Genomic DNA, 26,571 nt, shown 5'->3' with positions numbered 1-26,571 from the left:
CTGCAGGGCCTGGGCTGGGACTGGCTGGGGCTGGCTGGGTGCCGGAACACTGAATGCAGTGGGCCCAGGGCTGGCACCAGGTGAGCAGTGCACCCATGTGAGAATACAGACAGAGGTCTAGGCGTGCAGGGGGATGTCTGGGGGCGCAGGGGGAGGTCTGGGGTGCAAGGGGGTCTGCAGGGGCAGTGAGAGATCTGGGCTGCAGGGAGAGGTCTGGGAGCACAGGTGGAGATCTACAGGCACAGGTGGAGGTCTGGGCGTGCAGGGGAAGGCCTGCAGGTGTGTTTCTAGCTGTCTTTATGGGACGGAGCGGTGTGTGTCTTCTAGGCTGATGTCAGTGGGAGTTGAGTCCATCTCTGTCCTTCCTGAGAGACCCCTGAGCAGAGGCCCATTGGCCCAGTGCCCCCTGGCCCAGCCCGGGCCCCATCCTGCTGGGCATGGTGGGCAGGTCATTTTCCTTCTCTAGGCCTTAGTCTTCTGATCTCTTCACTGGGGGGCTGACGTGCCCCGTCAGCTCTGCTGTGCGGTGGGCATTGTGGATTCTGTGCGAAGGGGATGCAGGGACAGAGGGTCCTCACTTCTGTTGACAGGGAGGCGACACCTGAGCTGGCCAGAGCCAGTCCTCCCTGGGTCCTTGCCTGTAAACAGTGGAGGGGCCTGGAGGTCTGGGCAGGATGCGGCCCCGCCCCCTGTGGGACTGGCTTCATCTGCTGCTTCGCAGGCAGCGGCAGGGTCCTCCCAGCAGGTGTCTCGCCGGCTCTGCTGCTGGCCCGGCCCTTCAGCGAGACGTGAGGGGCCCGCGGGGGGGCTGCCGTCCCCATCCACCGCCCACCTCCTGGACACCTGCTGGGGACCACCCCTCTGGCGGTTGCTCTGGCTGTGTGGCCTCCTTAGCGCCTGCCTCGGCCTTCCTCTTGCTGCTTCCTGATGGTGGCGGAGCCTCTCCTTGTGGCCCCTGGGGTCTGCTCGCCCCTCCTCAGCCCCAGGGCGCTTTTCACCCCCAAATGCTGTTGTGGCCTTGCTATCTCCAGGACTGTGTCACTGAGGGGACAGCTCAGATGGGGCTGACCTTCGGAAATGCCCTGGTAGACGGGCAGTGTCCAGAGAGGGCAGCGCCCCTCATCGTGTGGGCCGGCAGGGTCTCCCCACCCAGGAGCAGTGCACCCTCACCGGGAGATGCAGCGTCTTGCTTGCGTGGCCTTTGCTCTGGCTCCAGTCACGGTCAGTGCCATCCTGCCAGGCCCGGGGCTCTGCGCAGGTGCTGTGGAGGCCTCTCAGAAATGCGTGCCGGCTCTTCTGTGGCCACTTTCCCAAGAGGGCGGCTCGGCCATGGTGGGAGAGAGGCTGCCTGACCCCCGCTTGGCCGGGGTCCTGCACGTCGGCCTCCTGCATGTGGCTTCCTGTCCTGTGTGAGGCCCGCCTGCTGCTGCCGAGAGGGTCAGGAGCCTCTGGGCACCCACAGTCCAGCTGCAGGCCCGGCTTTCCTGTTAGATGGGTAGGAAGGTGAAGCCCTGGAGGGGCTGTGTGATGTGTTCTGAGCTGGGTACCAGGGGCCCGTCTGGGCTCAGTCCCTCCCACTGGCTCTCTGGGGACCCTTCCCTGGCTCAGGCTCTGTGAGCTTATTTCCTGCCCGCTGTCCAGACCTACCTGTCGCCCTCGGCCCGGCCTGTCCTTGTCCCTGTGCTGGCGCAGAGTCTGGGAGCAAGCTGTCCCATCTCCCTCGCTCTGATGGACAATCCCAGACGCCTCCTGCAGCCTCTCAGCGGTCACGGTCCTTGGAGCTGTCATGCCCCGCACACTTGCAGTGGCAACTCTATACTGACTTTGCTCTCCTGTCTCCCTGCTCCCTCTCGCCTGCTTCCAAAATTGCTGCCTTCCATATACACCGTCTATACCCCAAACTCTCAGGCTCTGTGCTCAGGGGGACCCAAACTGCGGTAACTGGTACTGGACGGGGGGACTGCAACCAGGCCCCGCTGCTCAGAGGCCCACAAGCCTCTAGTGCAGGGCTGGGGTGAGAAAGCTGGCACAGCATCAGGAGGCAGGGCCTTTGCGGCGGTAGTTGGAGACAGGGCAGCAGGAGGGGAGCGCAGGGTTACGTGGTCATTCTTGCCCTCTAGCCATGTGGGGCAGTGGTCTTCGGGAGGCTGTGGGGTCGCCTGTCCTTTGTAAATGTCATGGACGGCACTGAGGAGAATGACAGGCTCAGGGCAGCCGCCCCCAGGGGAGGCCAAGAGCCAGAGGCCTCCGTAGCTCTTCTAGAGCCTCAGCTCCCCACTGTGGCTGTGCTGACTGTGGGGCACACGCTTAGCCATAAAGCCAAACACCAAGGCTTCTGAAGACACAGGCTGGCCCATCGCCTTGGTGGAGATTAAGGCCCGGAAAGGGGAGGAGCAGGGCCCTGGGGCGCGGGGTGGGGATGCTTGGCGATGGGTAATCGATCTCAGGTGTGTCTGGACAGACAGCTGGGCGGCTGCGGGGGCTGCTGGCATCTGGGCTCCTGGGGCTTGTCCCATAGCCGCCTCTCTCCTGCCGGTGGCCCCAGACAGTCTCTGCTCAGAGGGGTCCTGGCTCCCTCTCTTCACTCATTATGCAGTGGTGAGATCGGCAGCACCCCTTCTTCTAGTTCTCTCCCTTTGAAGTTCCATAAGAACCTGAACTCCCTCTCAACGCCCCTAGTCGCGGTGAAACAGAGCGAGAGCCGTGACCTCCGTCTGATGGGCTCTGCCATCTGTGGTGGCTCGTTGAGGCCGGGGCCGGGGTCAGCTGGAGGCCGGGCTGCTGCAGACAGCGCCGCCTGACCGGCCACGCGAGCTGCACAGGCCCCGGGAAGGCTGGCGCTCTCCCCAGTTCCGCAGCCCGAGTGCCAGACCGCCTGGGCTCTGCTGCTGTCGGTCCAGTCCCCGCCTCTTGGCCGGTGGCCTCTCTCCCCGGCTCGCTCATGCAGGAGCCGGGCCCTGCTGATAGATGGGCTCACATCCCATTCAGATATGATGCCAGCAGTTTTTTTGTAGTTTGTCTTCCATTGCGGTAGTAAAGTTTTTAATTAGGGAAGCTAATGAGATCGATTAGTCATTAGAAGTGACCTCTGCACGGCAGGGCGGAGAGGGCTGTGTGCGTGAGCCTGATAACGCAGCGCCCGAGCGTCGCGTCGTTGGCAATAAAGGCGCGAAGGGTTTGATTTGAGTGAAACGTGCCACGGGGAATACATCACGCGGAGAAAAGAATTACAGCCCTGGGAGCCTGTAATGAAGGGAATTAAACCAACATCCTATCTAAATAACATGATTACCTACACAAACTCTCAGCCTGCCAGGAGGAAAGGGAGCGACTGCTGCCTGCCGGGGCTGCTGCCGGGGCAACCCTCCAGCACCACAGAGCTCGCCCATGCCTGCCGCTCTGCCTTTGCACTGGGTTCAAGGTTCCGGTCCCTGTGTGCCATGCGTGGTCTGAGGAGCTCTCACTCCTATCAGCCGTAGGATGGGGGGCGACACCAGCCGTCTGTCCGCCCTGCTGAGCTCTCTGTGCCCTCAGCGTGGGCGCCTTGGCCTGTTCTCTGCAGGGCCGCTGTCCTGAGTGCTTCCACCCCCACAGCCAGGCTGCTCATGGGGAAGACCAGGAGGGTCTGCGGGGCCAGGCTGTGAGGGTCACAGCCCCACTATGGGGGGCGGGGCATGGGCTGCTGTGCCCTCCCCTCTGCCTCTCGGGATTGCGGGGGCTGGGGTCTGATGGGGGCCGAAGTCTGGGAGGTGACACTTAGCCTTTTAAGAGGGAGCCCTACTTTATTACTTTGTATTTACTTAGAAGTGTTTATCAGGTACTAATAAGTAAAATGCAGTAAGTTAGTGAAAAGGTAAATTTCACAGTGGGGCTGCATTGCAAAGGAATGTTATAAATACTGATGCCCGTTAACAGCAGGAATGAGGGCCAGGCCCAGAGGTGGTATGTCCCAAGAGGAACTTTGCGGAATGCAGAGTCCAGTCCCTTGGGCATTGGGGGCTGGGGGCTTCCTGGAGGAGGTGGCATCTGGTGGAACAGGGAGGGGGATGGGAGAAGCCGATGTTGTGCGTCTGGGCGAAGGGGGGTGAAGCTGGCCAGGCCTGGGGCTCCCGGTGCTCAGGATGAAAACAAAGTTGTTGAGGAGGGGCCCTGCCCCAGCACAGCCCAGCCCTCCTTCCCACCCTGCACACTGGTGCCCCCGAGCTGCAGAGCCAGGGCCCTGGGGCTCTAGGGTGCGTGTTGCAGCCCAGACTGGCAGGTGGTGGCTGGTGTGGGAGCCCCCCCCCCTCAGAAGGGGGCCGAGGGCGGGTGGCCCCAGCGGTGGCGGAGGGGATAGGCAGGTGGGCTGTCCAGGTGCAGAGGCTGTGGGAGCAGGGAGTGGGTTTGGAGGCCATGGTGTCAGCGTGGGGCTTGGCAGTAACTTAGAGGAATTCCCGTGTTCCTGAGTGCTTAGTTGGAACAAGCTATTATTGATTTTCATTGGTCTCTTCTTGCTTGTAAGACCTTGAAAATTCAATTCAACAAACATTTATTTACTGGTGCCCCCTGTGTGCTAGGCTCTCCTGTACATCCCAAATGTGTGGGGGCTGCCTGGAGCTAAAGAGTCCCTCGCTTTGGTCACTCAGCAGGATCAGGCATCCCGGGTGATGCCCGGTGCTTCTGCCGAGCTTCCCTCTTTCTCCCTGACTGCCCCCTGAGCTGCCACCCTTGGACGGAGAGAGAGACGGAGACGGAGATGGAGACTGGGGGATGCTGGCCTGGCCCGGCGCGAACTTCTGTGGGCCCCTGCCTCCAGTCCCGGGGGCAGAGGCGTCCTCCGCTCTCAGCACTCCCTGGGCCTTGCAGCCCCACGTCCACCCCGACCCCGGCTGGGTGCGTGGACCTGCACATGCTGCTCCTCTGGTCTGGGGGCTCTCAGGGGGGCTCTGAGCTGTGCTGTGTCCTGGCCTTCTGACGTGGGTGCGCGGGAGCCCTGTTAGAGGCTGCAGTGCCCTAGGGATGGTTTTGGGGACACCTGAGGGAGAGGCTCTTCCAGCATCTGGACAAGGAGGCATAGTGCTGTCCTGATGGCCGTGCAGGTGCGGTAGCTCCCGTGGGGCGAACTTGTCCTGCCTGCTCCCAGGCAGGCCCCGCACCCCACCGCCCATCAGGCTGGGTGAGCCTTGGAGAGCAGGCATCTGGGCCAAGGTGCTGATTGCTGACTGGGGGAGGGCCTGGCTGTGGGCTGGTGGTCTGTTGTGTTTAGGGCTCTGGAAGGTGACTTCTACCCAGTGTTGCTGTCGCTGTTCACTGAGCAGTCACCGCTCTTCGTGGAGTTTGCGGGTGCCGGGAGGATATGTCCTTGGGGCCCAGGGGAGCAGGTTCGGGTCGTGGAGCACCGGTTTGTGCTGTCAGGGAGCGGGGTGGCTGTCCCCGAGCAGCCAGGAGTGTGGGAACCTGTGGGTCTGGCACCACCGTGCCCCTGCTGGACCCCAGGCGGCCTTCAGCTGAGGGTCAGCTAATTCTTGCCCAGGGATCATAGGCCTGTCCTTGTGCCGAAGCTCTGGTGGTGAGAGCACGTGTGTGTTTTCCTGGCCTCCTTGTCTCTGCCCCTTCCCGTTCACCCTCCCCCCACGCCCCTCACCCCCTGCCTGGCTGTGCTGCCCAGAAGCTGTCTGCTGCTGGGGTGGCTGGTAGGGGCCCCCCTTCCAAGCAGAGCCCTGGGCTCCGTGCAGGCAGGTTAGGTGGGGCCACAAGGAGGCGCCTTTGGGAACCAGGGTCCGAGCAGCCTGGCCTGAGGGGCTGGGGTGCTGGGTCGGTCACAAGAGGCAGCAGCGGCCGTGTTCCCGTGCTGCGTTAGCTTTAATTATCTGGGCAGTTAGAGCTGTATATTATGAAAGTCGGGCAATTAGATGCGTTCCTCATAGCTATGGGGAAATTGCTGGCTATCAAGTGGACGGGAACTGGGGCAAAACAGATCCCTGTTAATTGCATGAAACATTCAGCAAGAAATCTGTGGTGTACATCACCCTGCAAAATGTTCTGAAAACAGAAGTGATTAAGTACGTAAATCTACATGGACACCCGGTGAGGGTTCCCAGAGAGGGCGGTGAGCGCTTCACGCCCGCAGCCTCGCGGACCCGACCGTGGGCCCCTCCTCACTGCCCACGGGGAGCACCGGCCTGCCACGCCAGCTGCTGCAGCTGGCCGCACCCGCCCCACTTGCTCTCCTGGAGGCCGCGCTGGCCGCCTCCGGCTCCGGCAGCCCGGGGCTGCTGAGCTCTCTGGGAGTGGGCGGGGGCTTGGATCAGGGGGTGATGGGAGGCCCCACCGACCTCCACTGACCACCCGTGTCTGGGTTTCCCTGCAGCCTCCAGCCTGCACGGCCAGCGGACCCCTCCCACCAGCAAAGTGATCAAGACTCGCTACCGCATCGTCAAGAAGACCCAGGCCTCACCTCTCAGCCCCGCCCCCGGGCCCCTGGCCCCGCCCTCCTGGCGGGCACTGCGGCTCTCCCTGTCCAGGTAGGAGGCCTGTGGCTGCTGGGCTCCAAAGTGCAGGGCGGGGCCTGAGGACCGAGCACACCCCCAGAAGTGCTTGGTCTACAGTTGTTGGCTGGGGAATGGGCTGATTTTTCTGTCTAGCAATTTCTGCACGAGACGTGTGGCCGGCCTGTGTGTGCTGTGCACTCACGCAGACACGCACGCTCCCTGTCCGTTAGCAGCAAGCTGCCAGCTTGGGGCGGGGGGTGGGGTGGTGGTCTGGGAGCAGCCGCACCACCTGGGTGTCCCTCAGGGAGAAGCTTCTGGTGAGAGAGGCTGGGCCATCTCACTATCGATGTATTGATTGTTACGGGCAGGGGGTGAGGCTGTGTGCCTCTCCAGCCGCCCGCACCAGGGTCTGGCCTGCACGCTGAGCGCTGTGGCCTCGCTCCAGGCTGCTTCTGCTGGAGGGCATGTGTGGTGCGGTCGGCTCCCTCTTTTCTTCTGGGTCCCCTGGGCCCAGAAGCAGGAGGGCTGCAGAGGTTGGGGTGCAGCTCCTTCCTTCAATGAGGCAGGCGAAGGGGTGACAGCCTGGGTGGGTTGGAATCAGACAGTGGCAGGTCCCCTCCCTCTGTCCTTCTGGGGAGCGGTGTGGGAGCCCCTTGGCCCGTTGTTGGCTTCCACCTGGCTGCGCTGGGCACTCCAGAGCACGTGGCCTCGGGCCTTGGGGCCAGGGGGCCATTGTGCCCCAAAGGGCTGGGCCACGGGGCAGAGCAGCTATAGTCCTGGGCAGGGGCCATCCTGCCAGCCCCCCCCGGGCCCCCCACTCTCTGGACATGGGAGAGGAGGTGCTGGCCTACTGGCCCATCGTAGGTGTGCCCGGAGGTCAGCGGTGGCCACTGCCCTCCTCCCTTCCCACCAGGCCACACGAAACTTGGCCCTGCTACCGACTTTTCTGGAGGCAGTAGCTGGAAGTATATTTTAAATTAATTTTACTGCACTTTTTGTAGTATTTTTGTTTTAAATAGATTTATAAGCATCTTGGGGGCTGTTTCTACAAATTTATGAAGATAATTTTCACTCTCTCGATAAGGTTAAATTTACACCTTCTATTTCCATATTAATTCACAGTGCTAAGTGGGTCTAATTTTCTTCCGTTCTCCTATCTGGTGAGCATGGCCTTTCCTAATGCAATTTCCCCCTCACTAAATCACTGTGATCGGGAGTCATGATCGAGCTAAATTAACTTAAATTAATTTACTTAACGAGAGCCCCAGATCTTCGTGAATGAGGTTCAGATTTATTGATTCTTGCTCCTCTCTCCCCCCCTGCAGTCGGCCTTCCTGCCCGTGTTGGCAGCCCTGGCCTGGCCCCGCCTCTCCCAGGGGGCCTGGCTGGGGGCCGGGGGTGACCTTCGTCAGGGAGGCACCAGCGGGCCTCTCCTTCCTGGCCTCTGAGTGCCACGGAGGCCCAGGTGTGGGTCCGGCTGGCCCAGTGTTGAGTGTGCCAGGCCCTGATGTGGCCACTGGGCAGGAACAGGTGCCAGGCTCAGGGGTCGAGGGCCCCTGAGGAGGGAGGTGGCTGGGGGCGCCCCCGAGGCAGCAGCCGCCTCCTACTTTCAGCCGGAGTGTCAAGCCCGTCAGGCCGAGAACAGCCTGGTCAGCAGCAGGGCGGGGGGGTGTGCCTTCCCCTCAGTTCTGGAGACAGGCGGGGGCTGCCTCATGGACAGGTGTGTGAGGTCCGCACTCGGGTCAGGTGGATAGGACGGGCCATCAGGACAGGCCCAGCCCAGCTGCCAGCCCCGCCCGGCCACTGCTTGCCTCAAGCTCCCAGCGAAGGTGGTACCGGGCCTTATGGGGAGGGCGCGCCCCTAGATGGCTGTGTGTAGCCCCGCCAAGGGCCGTGCCCAGTGCCCGATGGCTCAGGCCCCGCAGCCCTGGCCTGTGCTTGGTGTCTGGGCACTCTGAGGCAGGTTCCCAGCTGCACCAGGCCCCAGTGCCCTCCCTGGGCATGGAGGTGCGGCCGAGCCCACGCCAGGATGGCCACGTGTGCACTGAGGGCATGTGTGGGCTGTGCTCGGTGAGGCCTCCCTCCGCCCGCCTGCCTCTCTGCAGGCCTGCCTGACCCATCGCCACGCACCTGGGAGGCTCCTTGAACCCAGAGCCCTGGACCCTGAGGGCCTGGCCTCTGACGTGGTCTGCGGGGCAGCAGGGCCGAGCGGCCAGGGCACCCTGGGAAGCGTGGGTTGGGCTGCCAGTGGCCCGGGCTTCCTATGCTCAAGGCCACCTGTGCCCTGGCGAGGCTGCCTTCTCAGCAGTTGCCACCCTCCAGCTGCCCAGCCTGCCGTCGGCCGTACACGCCAGGCTCAGCTTGTCGAGGCAGCAGGAAGGGCTTGTCTCCAGGGCCGGAGGCCAGTCTGATGCCCTCCCACCCTCCTCCTTCAGCTCCATCAGAGCTGGGGCTGCCTGTGTATGGTCAGCAGGTCCCAGAGAGGTTCTGGGGCCACCTGGCCTTGGCCTCTGTCCTGTGCAGCTGCAGGTTCCTCAACTCTCCCTGGCAGAAGGTCGGGGTGCTGGTGGCTGGACTGAGGCCAGTGTGGGCTACGGGCTGCTGCAGTGATGAGAAAGCAGGGCAGTTCCACCAGGCAGCGGGGCTGAGCCCAGGAACCAAGGGCTCTTCTTGGGCCTCCCGATCTGTGTCCCCCATGGAGAGAGGACACCTCCGAGGGGCGGGCTGGCAGGCAGGCCCCAGCAGTTCTGGAAATCTCAGTGGGCAGAGTTGGGGGCTGGTGGACACAGGTGGGAGGTGAGGCGGGTGGCCCAGCAGCTGAGTGCCAGTGTTAGCATGAGGTGGCCCTGGACCCCACCCCCCTGCAGACCCCTCACTGTGAGTCTCTGCAGAGAGGAAGCTGTGTGTGCGTGGCGGGGGCTGCCAGCCTGGGGGAGCCCAGGGAGCCCCCGGTAGGTGGCACACAGCGTGTGACCCTGGGCTCAGCCCAGACCCGCGCCTGACGGCCATGGCCTTGGCAAATCCCTGCCCTCCCTGTGCGACGAATGCCAAGCCCCTCGTAGCGGTGGGGACGCCACGCTGAGTCCCGCACCGCGAGGGGCCTGGTTTTAGAAAGACTTCAGAGGTGGCGGGGCTGCTGCGAGCCCTCTCCCGAGAGGGATGCAACAGGGCGCTGCCCAGGCTGGAGACGGGCCCCTCCTCCACTCTCAGCACGGCCCTCACTCATGTTGGGGCCCCTCGCCTTCCAAACGCTTGGGGCGGAGCCGGTGGCCTCAGGAGAGGCACGTTGCGTTTGAACGCTGCAGCGTTCTCCTCCCTTCCCCACCCTGCTGGCCCTGGGTCAGGGCGGCACGGCTCCCTGCCCGCTCCCTGCTCTGGGGGGGCTCGGGAGTGGGCATCCCCAGGCCTGGCTCCTGGTGTCTGGGAAGAGGCAGAGGGTTGCAGGGTCCTTGGCCTCTTCCCCTCCCTGGAAGCCCGTGTTCCGCACCGTGACTTGAGCCACCGTGGCGGCGTGGCCACCACTGACAGTGCTGTCCCGGGCAGCAGGCTGCACGTCTGCCTTGCAAGGCGGCTTTGCACTTTGTTTCCCGGTTTAGACAGAAACCTACTCTGAGCCCCATGTCAGTTTTGGCCTAATATGTGGGGAGCTGAGGGGCCACGTGGTAGCCCACATTCACAGCAGGAGTCCTGGGGTCCCCTTCCCCCCACCAGCTGTCTGGTCTGTGGTGAGGCCCTGACTCCAGAAACACCCGAGAGGAGAGTCAGCTGGAAGTAGGGCAGTTGGCCCATCAGTTCTGTCGGCCGGTCAGCCCTCGTCCACGTTGGGGCAGACGGAAGGTGGGAAACCGCCGGGCAGCAGCTCCTGGACGCCGTGGGCACTGCCCATCCCATTGAGAGCCATGGGCTGGATGAGGCAGCCGCTGCCCTGGCCAGGGGAGCGTGTGGAGGCCGGAGCAGGAGGCACACAGGGTGGGGGGTGGCTGCCCCTCCTGGGGAGGACTGTGGCCTGAGTGGGGCAGAATCCTCGGCACCATGGCTCCGGCTTTGGGGCTGCCTGCGTGCAGGGGGAGTGGAAGCTGGCCCGGGCAGGCCGGGTCCAGGGCCCCAGGAGGTGTGGCTGGGGCTCGAGGACTGCACAGCGCCGCTGCCCAGAGCTGGCTCCCAGGACCTGGGCAGCAGGGGGGCCCACGAGCACACCCCGGGGCTGAGGTACACACTAAGTGAGGATTTAATTTTTTTTGTTCTAAGATCTGTGGATTTGCCTGTGTCCTCGCCAGCTTCCAGCAAGTTCATTAATCTGAACTGAAGCTGAAATGTGACTTTTTTTATCCCTAAACTGCCTGTCACTTTTTTTCTTTCCAAATTCATTTGACATGAAAGTGCAGAAGAAACAGGAGCCCCTGTGCTTAAGCAGATGAGTCTGGCGGCTGCTCCATCCCGACTACAAATGGTGCTGTCACAGGGGCTGCCGCTCGCTGGGCTGCCTTCTTTTATTTTATTTTTGTGTCTGTGTGGTAAATCTTAAGTAATCTCTGGGCAGTTTGACAAGGTTTGGGCTGCGATTTTTTTTTTTTTTTTTTTTTTTTTTTTGCGGTACGCGGGCCTCTCACTGTTGTGGTCTCTCCCATTGCGGAGCACAGGCTCCGGACGCGCAGACTCAGCGGCCATGGCTCACGGGCCCAGCCGCTCCGCAGCACGTGGGATCTTCCCGGATCGGGGCACGAACCCGCGTCCCCTGCATCGGCAGGCGGACTCTCAACCACCGCGCCACCAGGGAAGCCCACGAGTCATTATTAAAGAGGAATTCGGGGCGAGGATGGGCAGTGTCCCTGTGGGGTGGCCTCGGCTCCACGTCCTCCCTTCACGCCTACCCTTGCCGGCTCCCTGGAGAGCAGGAGGCCAGCCTTGGCCCTGCTCCGCCTCCTTCTCACCTCCGGTTACCGGGGTGTTGGGCAGCTCGGGCTGCCGTAACGAAACGCCTCGCACGGGGCGGCTTATGCCACAGGTGTGTGCTCCTCACGGTCTGGAGGCTGCACGTCTGAGGTCAGGGTGCTGGCCGGGCCCATTTCTCCTCCAGGTTGCAGACAGCCACCCGCTCGCTGTGTCCTCGTGTGGAGGGAGAGCAGAAGGCTCGGGGGTCTCAATGAGGACGCGAATCCCATCACGGGGCTCCACCCTGACGACCTCATCTCACCCTCGTCACCTCCCAAAGGCCCCGCCTCCAAACAGCATCACAGTGGGTTTAGAGCTTCAGCACAGGAATTGAAGGGGGGACACAGCCTTCAGCAGAGAAGGGAGTGTCCTGTGCAGACCAGCAGAACCGGGGTCCCCACAGCCTTCTGCCCTGCCCTGAAGGGTGTGGCAGTTAGAGGGACCCCGGGCAGAACCCTTCTGGGGAAGCAGTATTCCCTTCCAGTCGCCTCCACCATGGCCAGAGTCTCTCTGGCGAGGCCCCAGCCTGATGGTGTGCAGAGACCCCTCCCGGCTCAGCCCGGGCCGCAACCCTGTGACGGAGCTAGTAGGGTGCCCAGTGCTGGGCAGCGGGGCTCCCCTGCAGATCCCTGCGGGCAGCCGTCCTGTGCGGCGAGTTCTCTGCCCGCAGCACGCGCCTCCCAGCAGGCAGAGGGTCAGGAAGCAAGCAGAGGATGAGCGAATACTTTCAGGGGGTGGCGAGTGCTGGGAAGCGCTGAGACTCACCCAGGGTGGACGGACCACCAAGGAGCCCAGAGAAGGCTCCTCTGGGGCTGGGGCCAGCGAGGTCCGTGTGGGCCACACTGTGAGGGCCTTTCCCGGGGGGCTGGGAAGGAGCCCGGGATGTCTGCTCAGAGGGCAGCGGAGGCTGGTGTGGAAGGTGGGACCTGGGCCCTGCTGCTGGACCCGCAGGGGCTGGGGAGATGTCGGTGGGGGCTGCGACCCTTCCTCCCGGCGGTCCCCCTTCCCAGGCTGTGACTGCTGTGTGCAGGCGCTGGGCACACACCGTGGCCGACCTTGACCTTGACCTGGCTTGCATGGTCCTGGGGGTGCCCGCCTGCCTCTGATGTGGAGGCTGGGGAGCTGCACGCCGCGCCTGGCTCCGTCCAGCCCTGTGCCTCTAGCTGCCCCACGACAGCTCTGCCCGTGGGCGACTTGTACTGACAGCCGAGGAGGCTGCCGGGCCGAGCACCGCTCCGGCTGCCTGTGAAGGGGCTGAAGGGGTTGTGGCGAGTGGGTAGCAGAGCTCTGGACTGGTTCTGTTACAGCAGAAAGTGCCCGTCTCAAGTGAGGAGAACGTTCCCCTGGTCTCACCGGGACGCCCCCTGGGCTGAGGGTCCCGGATGACCGCTTCGGGCCCCGCCTGATCCGTCGGCAGCGGGCAGTCAGGACTGTCCTGGTTTCGTGTCAGAGGCAGGGTTTCCCCGCCGCCCGCCCCCACCTGGCTTGTGCCCGGGGTTGGGGGCAATGAGAGTGGAGGAGTGGGACAGTAGGGGTCCCCCAACACGTTCTGTGGAGCCTGCTCTCTGCCCTGATGGGGCTGTCCCCTCCGGGAGAAGGGCCTTCCATCTGGGCTGGAGCTTGGGGGCTGTTGGGGTTGTGGCTTTCAGTTGGGTGGCACCTGAGCATTTTCTTTGCCTGGTCCCTGTGTGTTGCAGCTCAGGCCTGGCGGAGCAGAACAGGTGGAGTCCCCAGGCGGGTGGCTAGTGGCTCCCAGCTGCCCCTGGGCCTGCGGAAGAGGAGCCAGTCCACTCGCTCCCCAAGTGTCCGTAGAGGGCCTGTCCTGTGTCAGGCCCCTGCCTGCTTGGAAGCTGCGGCCCAGGGCCCTGCTGCCCACTGACCACCACTCTCTCTGCCTGGCCCTGCAGATGGTCGCCACTGGGCTGTAGCCCTGCTCTGTGGCTTGTGGCCTGAGTGGGCCACTTTTATGTCAGCACATTGGGGGCAGCGCCCTGTTGCTGCTGACCACCCCTCAGCCCCAGGAGAGCTGTGAGCCGGGGGCTGTCGTGTGGGAGGGATGCACGGAGGAGCCAGGGCGGGCCTGGGCCAGTGGGCAGGGCGGGGACGGGGGCTGTCGCCGTGCGCTGCTGGCTCACTCCTGGTCCCTCCTAATCAGTGTCTTGCGTTTAATTTTGGGGGGTAACTTTATTTCACATACTTCTGAACTTATAGAAAAGTTGCAAAAGTAGTACATGGAACTGCTGTGTATTCTTCACCTAAATCCACCGGTTATTTGTGCCTTGCCGCGTCTGCTGTCTTGTTTCCACTCTCTGCACAGACCACCGTTTGTGAGGACATTGCAGCCTCGGTGCCCTTGACCAGGGCAGCAGAGGTCTCCTCGGGTGTGATGAGACTCAGCTTCGCCGTTTGGGCAGGAGCGCTGTGGGTCCCTCTAGGTGTTTGTGGCGTCGAGCCTGTGTGGGCGTCCTGTTCCTTGCTGGGCCTCACCCGCTCCTTCTAGACCCTTAGTGATTTCCAGCCCCTCGTTCCTTGCGTATCGGGTTGGTCGGGTTCCTGTGAGGAACTGCTGTCCCTCATCTCCTGTTGCCACGTATATTCATTTATTTATAATGGTGTGGACTCCCGATTCTTACTTTTCAGGCTGTAATCTGTGGATGTGATTCACTCGATCCTTCGTCGGCCATGGCGCTGGCCCACGGAGGCCCCCTCTGGGCTGGCCCTGTCTCCTTTCCACGTGGCACCGTCACTCACCGAGCCTCCCTCACCTGCTCAGTGGAAGCTTCCAGGCTCACCTGGGACTTGCCCTCTTCCAGCCCGGAACCAGCCGCGTCTGCGGACCCTGGCTCCTGGCTGCTCTCAGCCGCACTGCCGAGGGTCTCGTCAACAGTGCCAAGGGGTGACGGGAGCATGTCGAGCGGGTCCGGGCAGTGGGGTGCGTCCTCCTTGCAGGCCTTCCTGGGTCAGAGTCGGCGCACCTGTGCACACAGCTGTCTCCGTGCTGCTGCTGCTGCTTCAGGCCGCCTCCCCCTGTGCCCTCGTGACTCCCCTGAGGAGCCCTCTTCTGGCCGCTTTCACTGTGGTCCTTTTGGCTGGTTCTAGACGCCGCAGGGGAGGTGCACACTCGGCACTTCCGCCTGCAGCCACCCCCAGCGATTACTGATTGCCCTGCTCTCACAGGGCTCTTTGTGTAGACCCAGGTCCCCTCCCGGAGCAGCGCCCCCTTTCTGTTCCAGTTCCCATCGCATCTCGTCGTGGTTTAATTTGCATTTCCCTGATTACCAGTCATGTTGAACGCTCAGGCACGGGATTGTTTAAGGGATTGTGTTCTTTTGTGTCTTCTTTTGTGTCTTCTTTTGTGCTCACACCTTTTGCCCGTTTTTAATTGCTGGTTTGTCTCCTGTTCTTGAGTTGCGGGAGTGGTCCACTTGTTCAAGGCCCTGTGTCCGCACCTTTCCTGGCCAAGTCAGCCTCAGCTTGAATGAGCGCCTTGTTTCCTGCCCAGGAGTCTGGTGGTGGATCCATGGGGGCTCTCGGCCCTCTGGGGGGCTTGTGCCCCGTGGCTGCCGTGCCGCCATCCTCAGCCCTGCATTCAGAGTGTGAGGTCAAGGACCCTTCCCCCTGGAGGCTCTCACCTGGCTCTGCTCTCTGCCAGTATCGCCTCCCCAGCCCCCGAGAGAGCCCTGCAGGCCTGGGTCTCCTGGGGGACCTGGAGGGGAAGCCTGGCCTTTCTCAACCTTTCCAGGCCCACGGGGAGCGCAGGCTGCTGCTCTGTGCTGGACCCCGTCCTCCACCCTCACTCACATACACCCCTTACCAGCCTCGGGCCTGGGAGTGGTCAGAGGACAGCCTTTCCTGTGCTCCGGGAGCAGCCAAGGGCGTCCCTCAGGGTGGGATTGGAAGAAACAGGTAAAGAAATCAGAGCAGGAAGGACTTCCCTCAGGGGGGCGCAGTGGTTGAGAATCCGCCTGCCGATGCAGGGGACCTGGGTTTGAGCCCTGGTCCGGGAAGATCCCACATGCTGCAGAGAACTAAGCCCGTGCGTCACAACTGCTGAGCCCACGTGCCACAGCAGCTGAAGCCCGCGTGCCTGGAGCCCGTGCTCCGGAACAAGAGAAGCCACCGCAATGAGAAGCCCGCGCACCACAACGAAGAGTAGCGCCTCGCTCGTCGCAACTAGAGAAAAGCCCACGGACAGCAACGAAGACGCAACAGAGCCAAAAATAAATAAATTTATTTATTAAAAAAGAAAAAAGGATTATGAGAAAAGAAATCAGAGCAGGAAGTTTGGCCTGAGGGTGACAGGGAGGTGTGACCTGGCTCTTGGTGCTAGCTTTGGAGAGGTTAGGGTGGGGCCTCTTTAAGGGAACTGGTGGGCGCCAGTAGGGGTCAGGGAGGGACCTGGGGTGACCCTGCCCCCTCCCCTCCTGCCCCCTGCCCCCGCCTGCTTCCCCACGTGGTGCTGAAGCAGGTCTCCTCTGGCAGGTTTTTTAGAATTTTATTTTATGAGAACAGGCAGTTACGGCTCCCCAAGTGCTGTAAAAGTTAATGTGATGGCCTCCCTGCGCCTGGGCTCATTTTTATAATTTTTTATTTTATGAAACAGGACAGAGAGCTTAGTGACTTATTACTATTCATTTCGTTTCAATGCAGTAAATATTGATTCAGTTGGGGGTTTTCAATTTAAACCACTCTGCGATTATATAAAATATTACTGGCCTCTGAAATTATGCTTACCGATCCCTTCGGCTGCTCATTAAGGAAGGAGTGCAGTTGTAGGTCCCTTTACCCTCATCATTCTAATAAACGGGCTGAGGTGCGTTTCTGCACGGGAGGTGCCGTGGAAACTGCTGGCGGGGGCCTGACAGCAAGGATGCAACTCTTAACTTGGAAGTCGGTTCAAAGCGCGTCTTGCTTATTTATTTCTCTCTCTGTCTGAGTCTAGCAGGCCTTTCAGCTGTCAGCAGCCCTGAGGCCTGAATGCCTGCCTGCGCTCCCCGGTGGGTTTGGGGAGGGCCTGGGGCTCGGGCGACGATGTGGGGCCTTGACCCCTCACCCCCTTGATGGTTTCGGGGAGGTGAGGGAGGAGACCAGCCTTGCTAGGGCACAGCTGTCCCCTGTCGGCACTGAGGCTGGGACGTTGAGGGCTACCCGCTCTCCCTCCAGAACCTGGTCCATAAGTGGGGCCTTTCTTGGCCACGTTAGAGCTCAGCCCCTCGCTGGCAGGCCTGGCCTGGGATGCAGGACCCTGAGGAGAGGGCCCTGGATGCCAGGGCCCAGCTGGTGCACAGGCCGAGGTGGCCCTGCTGCCTTCCTTCTCTTCTGTGCTCTCTGTCAAGCACCGCCACCGGTGTGGGCTGGCATGTGGAACCCCCTGCCCTCAGGAGCCGAGCACTAGGCCAGCCTGTCCCTCTGGGTCTGGGGTCTGTTCGTTCTCTCAGTCCCCGTCCTGCCCCGCGTGGGCAGCTCTAGGACGGACCTGTGTGATGTTGGGGGACATGGCCAGCGCTGCAGGGAGTCAGCACTAAGGGTCTGGAGCCCTGAGCGAGGGGAGGCTGTGCTCGGCCGGGCCACCCCAGTGCCACGCGGCCCCTGTGCTCCCAGGCAGGGGCGAGGCAGAGCCATGCTCCTCCTGCTGTCTGTGCTGGCACTGCGGGGGCATTGACATGGGGTGTGCGGGTGCTTTGTGTGGGGTGGGGCCGGGTGGGGCTCACATGCCTCTTCCCCATCAGTCCGAGTCTCCGGCCCGTCCTCCCCAGTGGCCACACAGCCCCCCGTGACAGTTGCCCCCCAACGCAGCTCTGTGCCACCACTTCTTCCCTGGCCATGGGGACCGCTGGTGTGGGTCCAGGGTCACAGGCACTGTAGCCAGACTGTTTGTGGCGAGACCACGTGACAGGTGGCACCTGTGCTCCATCTGCAGGCGGCGTGGGAGCGGAGGCTGGCGGCCTACACTGGAGCCCCCGTTTGCTCCGTCTCAGGCCAGGGGCTGCCGTTCCGTGGCCATGGTCCCTCCCTCTCCGGGCCCGTGGTGAGCTGGCCCGGAGCTCGCTGGCCCAGGGTGCACCCCTGGGTCAGTGTCCCTGAGGGCCATGCTCGTAGGCAGGAGCTGCTGCACAGGGCTGGGGCCAAGGCCGGGGTGCAGGGCACAGCGGCCCCCTGCTCTGCCGCAGGTCCCTCCTGGGACGGCCTCTGTCGTCTGGCCAGCCCCAGCCCTGCTGGTGCCTCGTCTGTGTGATTCATGGGCCCTCGAGCCTTCGGCCCTCTTGCTTCATCCCTTGGCCCTGCTTTTTTGTCGCTGCCTCCACACATTGGTGTCTTTCTCTCCATGGACGGACGTGCGCGTGTCTCCCTTCTGTCCTGCTCCCAATGCCCCATGCCCTTCCTCTCGCAGTGTGGGGCACCGCTCCCTGGCGCCTCAGGCGTGCGCGCAGTGCCAGGGACAGGGAGGTGAGGAGGGCGGGCGTGCCGAGTGGCCGGGGCCCCGGCGGTGGCAGGCTGTGAGGCGCTCTTAATCTAGAACGCCCGCGCCCGGCGCCACCCCGCAGCCCAGCACCAACCCCCAGCCTCCGCGCCTCGCTGCAGCTGCCCCTCGGGGAAGGGCTCTCCCAGGCCACCCTCCATCCCTGCTGCCTGTGGCCGGGCCTGCTTCGCCTGCCGTAGCGCACTGCGTCTTGATCATGAGACGTGCAGGGGGCTTCTTTGCCCTACGGGAGCTGGCTTGTGTGGCCAAGCCCTGCCCAGCAGCCTCTAGACTGGCGTGGAAAATGGTCAGGCAGGCGGGAGCCTCGCCTGAGCCTGGCTCCTTGTGGGCCAGCGCTGACAGGACAGCACCCTGCAGGGCCCCGTGCGACACTGCCACTGCCACGGCCAGAGCACAGGCCACGGTGTGGCCTCCCCGTGCGCTTGGTGACAGTACAGCGACTCACAGAGGAAGAGTGGGACAGGCCAGGTTGGGTGTTTCAGGATAAACCTAGAGAGAGCATCCCTGCCGTTCGCCCCGGGGGAAGCTTTGTTCCGAAGGCAGCGGGACTGTTGGAAGGAAGCTGGGCAGGTCCCGTGAGGTCCCTCTCTGTGGGGCCCTGTGGGAGGTGGCCCTCGGGGGTGTCCAGGCCCTGGCCACACCTTGCACTGTGGGCCCTCGTGCATCTGTGTCGGTGTCCCGGGGGATGAGGAGCAGGGGCAGCTGAAAGTACTGCCCCCGACGGGGAGACAGAAAGCGTCCTTGTCCACCAGTGCTTCCTGGGTGCCTTCCACAGTCAGACGCCGTTTGAAATGCCACTTTTATCCTGGCTTAGAGGTGGTAGTAAAGCATCGTTCAAATAATCAATACCGTATTTAACTCTTTGCGTACGTCCAGCCTCCTGCCTGAGCTTACCCCACAGCACAATTCCCCTCGGGGCCAAGCCAGGGCCTCTGGAGATGGGGTGGGGGGAGGCGTTGTTCTAGGAGTCTGGGTAGCTCAGGAAAATGGGCTCCCTGCGTTGACTGTGGGGTCCGGGGGGCTCCCCTTGCTGGGGACCGTGCCCAAAGGGCTCCCACAAGCAGGTGCCCGCTCAGGCCCCTGGTGGGCCTCAGGCAGCCTGACCACCACCTCCTCCCCGTGCCCCACCCTGTGGCATCAGCCCTGCTCCCCGTCACCCTCAGCTTCTCTGGGCAGTGGGCTCCCAAAGGGCACAGGGGCACCCAAGTAGCTGCTGGGCCCTTGGGGGTTGGGTGGGCATGTCCTCGCCCTGCCATGGCTCAGCACTTAGCCTCCCCCCCGCCACCCCCAGCATGTTGCCATGTGGGTCCTCAGAGGTAGGCCTTTGGTTCGCCCCTCTTCCACCCCTGGCCATTGAGGGCTCCAACCAAGACCGGGGTTGCTGAGCCAGAATGTTGTGCATCCACTGCTTGGGGCGTCCACGTCACATCTTCTCCCACCTGGCACCCTGCTAAGGCTGTCGGAGGGCCTCTCCAGCCACTTCACGTGCGAACTGGTGAACAGTGGAGGAATCGTGGGGTGTCTCCTTTTAAATATTTGTCCCAAGTGGGAGGGGCTGCGGTTGCAAAGACCTCTGTGAGTTGGGGCAGGCCCGCTGACAGCTGCCCTTGCCCCGGCCACCCCTTGTGCGGTGCAGTCACCGCGGCCAGGCAGGACCCTGAGCCCAGCTCTGGCTGAGCCTGGCTCTGGGCCCGCACTCCCATCTCCTGGAGCCAGAGCAGCAGGCGGGTGCAGAGCCGGTTTATTTTCCTCGGACTTTCTCCGAAGTCAGCAAGGTTTCTGTGGCTGCCCCACCCACTCCCCAGAGTAAGGAGCCCCGGTTTAATTTGCGGTTAGATGTCTGTTAAGATTGCGTCCACTTCCCAAGTCAGCACTTAATTGGCAAGGCGCTTGATTTAACAGCGTGGGAGCCTCCACCGGAAAAATGGCTTGAATAAATCACCGTCTGACACCAGAAAATAGATATAATCTCAGCATTAACTACATTAATAGTAGCAGGAGCCGAATTAAGAAGGCCATAAAGCATAGGTGGGGGAGCATGAATTATGGCCCAGGCTCTGTCCCCTTGGCAAGGGGGATCCTCTGGGGGTGGGGCAGGGCAGAGGGGGTGCGCCAGGCCCCTCCCAGTCTGCCCCGCCCTGCCCACCTGCCCGGTAGGGGCCCAGGTGGGTATGCCCAGCTTGGGGCTTGCATGTGGGCGTGGCCAGGCCACCTGTCCCGCCCCACCTTGCTGGGCTCCGGTGTCTGGCCCTGGGAGGGAGGGTGGACTTGGCCGCTCTGCCCTTCGGGGCTCCCCCCACCCCACCCCTAGGGCCTCCTTGGGGCCGGCCCTGGCGGAGCACTTTCCACCTGGACCATCCTCCACCAGCAGGTGCTAGCCAGGTCTCTGCCGTGTGAGACCCAGCGCCGATGGGACCGCACTGCCGCCACCTCCTCCCTCCCACAGATGGCTCTGCCCCGTGGTCTCTGCAGCCCGGATGTGTTCCCGAGGCAACATTTGTAGGTGGCTACAGCCTGACCTGGCTGTTGAAGTTGTGCCTCTTTTGTCCACCTCACTGAGGTCGGTCCGCCCAGGAGGGGCCGCCCTGGTTCTGGGCTTTAGGGAGAGCCAGGGGGGCACCTCCTGCCGTGCTGGTTTGCATCTTCTCGTGTCCTTCTTGGCGTTAGCTGCCACTGCCAGAAACTTTTCGACAATTTACTGGAGGAGAATGCTATCCAGTTTTCATTTCAGTTTTTTTTCCCCCCACACCACATGGCTTGTGGGAATCTCAGTTCCCCGACCAGGGATTGAACCCGGGCCACAGCAGCGAAAGCGTGAAATCCTAACTGCTAGACCGCCAGGGAACTCTTTTAATTTCAGTTTTATTCATTCTCTCTGTCAAGTTCAGCATTCTTTATGTACTTGTTCATTTGTCTCTGGCCTGTTTCTTACAGGTTTTCAAGACTCTCTAAGTATTCGGGGTGGGGGGCACCCTTTTGGATTTTTAACAGAACTTTTTACTTTTCTGTGTTCTTAAATCTGTCAGTCTGTTAAGATTTAGTATATTGATTTGCTTAGAACAGCCTTCCTCATCCCAAGATCACATGAGTTCGGTTATTTTCTTCTAGCGCTATGTTTTCAAGGTTTGCATTTAAAACTGTAACCTATCTGGACTTTACTGGGGACATGGTGTAAGACTAAAGGTCAAATTTAATTTTGCTTAACGCTTATCACCTGGTTGTCTCTGGACCACTAGACGTTCAGACTTATTTTCCAGTATTTAAAAATGTCACTTTTGTCATGTACAAACCTTGTTCCTGAACTTGGCCTTCTGGACAGACCTTTCTCTTTGATTTCCCTTTGCAAAACATTTGTGGCGGTTTGTATTTTCAGTGGTCAGTTCTGTGGGTTTTCACCTTGCGTGCCTACCGCACAGGTCGGGGTATGCCCGTCTCCTGCCCCGGGAGCTCCCACACGCTCCTTCCCGTCACGTCCCCAGCCAGCCACCCATAGGTCCCACTCCTCTGGCCTCTGGCCTCTGGCCTCTGGACTAGCTCCGTCTCCAAACTTTTGGACTTCATACAAGTGGATTCATGTAGTAGGTACCGTTTTGTGTGTGACTTCTTTTGCTCACCGTTTGTTGTGGACTGAATCATCCAACTTCATAGGCTGAGTCTCTGAACCCCAGTGTGGCTGTGTTTGGAGACGAGGCCTTTACAGAGGTGGTTAAGGTTAAATGTGGTCATTTAGGGTGGGGCCCTAATCTGATAGGTTTGGTGTCTTTATAAGCAGAGGAAGAGAAGCCAGAGCTGAGCACTCAGACGCCACCTGCGGGCCAGGAGGAAAGGCCTCACCAGGAACCAGCCCTGCTGGTGCCTTGAGCTGGGGCTTCCGGCCTCCAGAGCTGTGGGCCAACCTAGCCGCCCGTCTGCGGTGCCTTATGGCAGCCTGAGCCAGCTGAGGTGGTGCCGTGTGCGGCAGAGGCGTCTTCTTTTCCCTCACTGTGCCGTACTCCTCTCAGGGTGAGCCACACTGCGCTCGTTTTGCTCTCGATGGACGTCTGGGTTGTTTCCAGGCTCTGCTGCTCTCTGTCCTGTTGGGCATGTTGCCGAGTGACTAGGAGCCCTCCTCTCTATGGAACTGCAGCCTCAGCGGGTGGATGGATGCTGGGCTGTAGCAGGGAAGGCCGGTCTCCCCCATGGCTGTCCTAGCCTGCACTTGTGCCAGCCACAGTGTGAGGGTGCTCCGGTCACGGGGGCCGGGGTGGCATCTCACGTCCCGATGACTCACGGTGCCAGAGTCTTCTCCCACTTCGGCAGACCTTCGTGAAGTGCCCTGTGGAGTCTTTTGCCCACTTTTGTATTAGTTTGTCTTTTTATTGATTTGCTAGTGTTCTTTATATATTATGGCTACATTTCTCTGTCAGATATCTTCTCACAGCGTGGGGCTTGCTTTTCAGTGCTAATTTGTCAGTCTTCTTTTATGAGTAGTGCTCTTTGTGTCGTGTTGAAGAAATAGTTGCCTACCCCAAGGTCACGCTTTCTTCTAGAAGCTTGGCTATTTTAGCATTTATATTCAGCCTACGATCCTTCGTGAGTTAACTGTTACTCGCCACCTGAGGTGGGGGGTCAAGGTTTCTTTGTCCCCTCACAGAGACGTTTGCTGAGACGAGCCCCTCCCCCCACCAAAATGCGGAGCCAGAGGCTGTGCTCTCGCTGGGCTGTCCCTCCTCGCCACCCGCCTGTGTGTCTGGCCTCCGTGTTCTTCAGGCGAACCGCAGCAACACTGGCTCAGTCTCTCAGCCTTCCGCAGCCAGCCAGCCTCCAAACCCACCCGCCTGCATTTAAGCTTCTCATTCTGCCCTCTGTGCAGGGCTTGCCTCGTCTCGGTGCTGCAGAAACGGTGTCGCGTGGGTTTTGCCTGTCTGTGGGCACACCTGCCAAGGTGTCGCCTTTAGTGTTTTGTTTTGCTTTTTTTTGTGGACCCAGCCAGTCCTGCTGGTGTCTTGGAGGCTTTGACGGGCGTGTGTTCACTTTGCAGCTAGCTGCGTGCTCACCCTGCCTCTCAGGAACTTTTGCTGTTGAGCTCGTGGGCCTTTCCCTGGAGTTGCTTGGATCCCGCGTCTGCGCGGCCACCACCCCCTTTCCCGGGGAGCCAGGCTGTGCTCACGTGTGACTCTCGGAGGAGCCGTCCCACCGGGGACTGTGCGGGAGGGGCACCTGCCCCCCGCATCTCCTCTCTTCCTGAGTCTCTTTCTGTAGCGGTGACATGCGGGTCCCTGAGGGCCGGGGCTTGTAGCATTCAGGGGTCTGGTCGTGTTCCCACTGTGTCACACGCTCCCGCTTGGGCTGCCCTCCAGTGTCTCTCAGCTCGGCCACGTCCAGGTGCTGGGGCCTCTTCGTGACGTACATGCAAGCGTGAATGTCCTAGGGGGTCACCAGAGGGACACGGGCGACTGGTGTGAGAGCCAGAGGTGCAGCGGGGATGCAGCGAGGTGCCTGCAGAGCAGATGGCAGCCCTGGGCTCTGGGGCTGGAGGGGAGCTGGAGAGACGGGGAGGGGTGCAGGTGGCCAGGGCCCTCTAACCCCGAGCAGTAGGCCGCGTGGCACTCTGCGAGTGAGGGGCTGCGAGCCGCGTCCTGAGAAGGGCCGGCTGCAAGGTGGAGCGCGCCGAGCGCCAGCCAGCAGGGCTGCGGGGCAGTGTGAGGGCAGAGGCCCCGAGATGGGCTGCCGAGCAGGTAGGTGATGGGAGGCCTGGCCAAGGAGCGCGAGCCCTCTGCTGCCAGAGGTTAGGTGGCTTTTCACTGGGGCCTCGGCCCATCCCACTACCAGGGCTCCGTGGGGGCGCTCTCTGGGCTCTCTGGACGCTGGTCCCCGCGTCCCTGGTGGTGGCGGTCAGAGCAATGGACACCAGGGCACAGAGGAGGGGTTGCTCTGAGGATGGTGTGTGGGCAGCAGGGGCTGACGCGCTGGCCCAGCTTTGAGGAGGGAGCTTGAGGAAGCGCCCTCGGGGCTTGGTGAGGCAGAGTCTGAGGTCTTGGCTTGGGGTGGGACGTGGAGGGGTGGTGGAGGCTGGGCTGGACCTGAAACCCGGGCATCGCGGATGTTGCCCGGGGGTGTCCTCGGGTTGCAAGGGCCGGAGACCAGACGAGCCAGGCGACTGGCACAGGGCTCCTTCAGGGGTGTCTTCAGGGAGCCAGAGAACCTGGGGCTGGCGCTCTACTGCCTGAGCCGCCTTCCCTCGTCCGTTGCCCACGTGGAGCGCCTCCCCGATGCAGCCCTGCGGGAGAGGGCTGGGATGAGTGGGCTGGACTTCACGGGCACGGTGAGCCAGCGAGGGCCGGGGTGGGGGGGCGGGGGGAGTTGGTGGGCAAGAGAGAGCGATGTGGGAGGGGCCGAGGGAGCAGAGGAAGGGCCCGCCCTGCCCCCTCACCAGCCATCAGGGGCCAGGGGAGCCCTGGGCGACAGCCCAGCATGGAAGGCGACCCTTGGGTGCAGAGGACCGAGGTCCCGCCTTGGGCTACATCAGCTATTTGGCTGCCTGATCCTGGGCTCCCCCAGCCCCTCAGCCCAGCGAGCTGAACTCTGCCCTCTGGAGTGGGGCCATTAAGGCCCAATAATAACCTGTTTTTTGCAGCTAACATACAAAACACCAATAGCTTCAGCTGAAATGGATTTTTAAAAGTGTCATTTTATGGAGAATTTTACTTTCTATTTTGTTGTTTACTAGGCTCTTAAAAGGAAAGCTTGTAATGCATGCATTGATCGAAATACCAATTGAATAGATGTGAACACATAAAACAACCCAGCCCCCCATCATGCAGCCCCGGCGCTCGTACTGCGGGCGGCACGATTAGTGTAGCCCACCAGATGCCGGCTGGCCAGGGGCACCCCGAATCATTTCTGTTCATTAGTGGGGACCCCCTGGGAAGGAGCGGCACCCTCAGAGACGACGCCTAGGTGTCCTGCTGGGTCAGGGGGGCCTGTGGGAGCCAGCCCCCTGCCTGTACCCCCCGCCCCCGCAGTTCCACCCTCAAGTGCTCAGCCTGTGCCCTGGGCCGGCCAGCTCTCTCCAGGGCTGTCCTGTCCTTGTCGCGACTCACCAGGGCCCTCAGGCCTCAGCTCCCACCCGGACCCGTAGCCCCGCATCCACTGCGAGCAGGTGTGTCCTGGGAAGCGGAGCCATCACCTCGCCCCTGCCCCAGGGTGGCCGGGGCCACACGCAGGAGGAGCACGTCACGCACCAGGAGGAGGGTCCCAGGAAGCCAGGTGGCCCCAGTCATCCTGAGGCCCGCACCGTCCGTCCGTCCTTCTGTCCATCTGCTGGGTCCCTGGCTCCCGGGAGCCCGCCCTGCCACCCCTCCTGGACTAGCCCCCGAGGGCCTCTGTCCCTCGCCCCCAGAACCCAGAACGTTCTGTCAGCACCTGTGCGACAGGATGCCCTGCACGACGGCCAGGACCCCGAGTGAGGCCTCAGCTGGGAGGGCACAGCCTGTGGCGGGGAGCCAGGCCGTCAGCGTTTCCGTGGAAAGCCCGCTTAAGCAGTTTGCAGCCGTCACGGTGGCGGCAGCGGCTGAGCCTGACCTACTTGGGATTCGCCGTGCAGCCGCCTCCCCGGGTGCCCCTTCTGCTGACGGCGCACTCCCTGCTTGCCTGGAGCTGCGTGGAAGCCGCTCCACTTCCTGAAAAATGCTTCCCCACTTGTTTTCTCTGCTCCCGGCCAGCCTGCCTGCCTCCTGGCCCTGCGGTGCCCAGCCCCGGCCTCAGTCCCTCCAGCTGAGCCCAGGGGCCTCTCCTGGTGTAAGTGCCCCACGTGTCCTGTCTCCTGCCCACCGAGGTCTCCTGTCTGTGTGTCTCCCCTCACACCTCAGGGCACCCCGGTGTGCGGGACCCGGGTGGCCCCCCAGCCTCCCTCCTGGTGTGCATTCACCCAGCACGGATCACTGGAGCCCCCGCTCACCGGCACGCCCCCCGCCCCGTGGTGCCCGCTCCTAGGTGTGACACAGCCCTGTGCCGTTGGGGTTTGGGGGAGGCTTCCCAGGGACCTGACGTCTGACCTTGGTCTCCGGGTAGACCTGTGTGACAGGCACAGGGACGGCACGTGCACAGGCCTGGCTCGAGGGGGGTCGCAGTGCCCTCCAGGAAGCAGTGGCCGTTGAGGGCTCGAGAGACCCGCCTGCAGGGGGCGCAGGTGGAGCGCGGGGAGCTGGAGCAGACGTGCAGCTTTCAAACCCACTGATGGGATGGGGACCCCACCAGGGAGCCGTGAATGAGGGCAGGACCCCAGACTGCCTCTGGGGCGAGAGGGCCGCTTCCTCGGTAACAGTGACAGAGGTCTGGGTTGCGTCCCCATCCCGGGGCGTGCGGGGCGTGCGGAGGAGGGGAGCAGACTGTGGGGACTGGAAAGAAGGTGCCAGCAAGACGCTCTGTGCCTGAGGGGCCTTCCTGGAACATAGCCGTCAGTTCCGCCAGCAACTTCTTGTCCAGGCGCGGGCTCCCTGGGCCTGGCCCTGTCCCCAGCGGGGTCTGTCCCACCCTCTCTGGGTCCACGTGGCCTGTGCCAGACTGCCTTAGGACTGGGCGCTGAGAGGCCTGGAGCCCTCAGGAGTGGATACGCCGGAGCGGGGCCCCTTCAGCTCCAGTGTGGTCCTGCCATCCCACCTGAGCAGTGACAGCCGAGGAGGAGCCCGCGGGGCTGTGTGGCGGCCT

At 62.2% G+C, this 26,571-nt stretch overlaps 1 protein-coding gene across 2 annotated transcripts in view; it reads left to right on the top strand.

The window, feature by feature from the left end:
- Window positions 1-26,571, top strand: part of ZC3H3 (zinc finger CCCH-type containing 3) — a 79,644-nt gene that overhangs the window by 23,143 nt on the left and 29,930 nt on the right. For both annotated transcript variants that reach the window (XM_032610056.1, XM_032610057.1), the window contains exon 4: window positions 6,350-6,503. In XM_032610056.1, the coding sequence (XP_032465947.1) occupies window positions 6,350-6,503 (154 nt within the window). The remainder of the gene's footprint in view (window positions 1-6,349; window positions 6,504-26,571) is intronic.

The sequence above is a fragment of the Phocoena sinus genome, chromosome 17, assembly GCF_008692025.1.
Source record: "Phocoena sinus isolate mPhoSin1 chromosome 17, mPhoSin1.pri, whole genome shotgun sequence".
Classification (NCBI taxonomy): Eukaryota; Metazoa; Chordata; class Mammalia; order Artiodactyla; family Phocoenidae; genus Phocoena; species Phocoena sinus.
The sequence above is the reverse complement of the archived record's forward strand: the minus strand, read 5'-3'. Positions and strand labels throughout refer to the sequence as shown.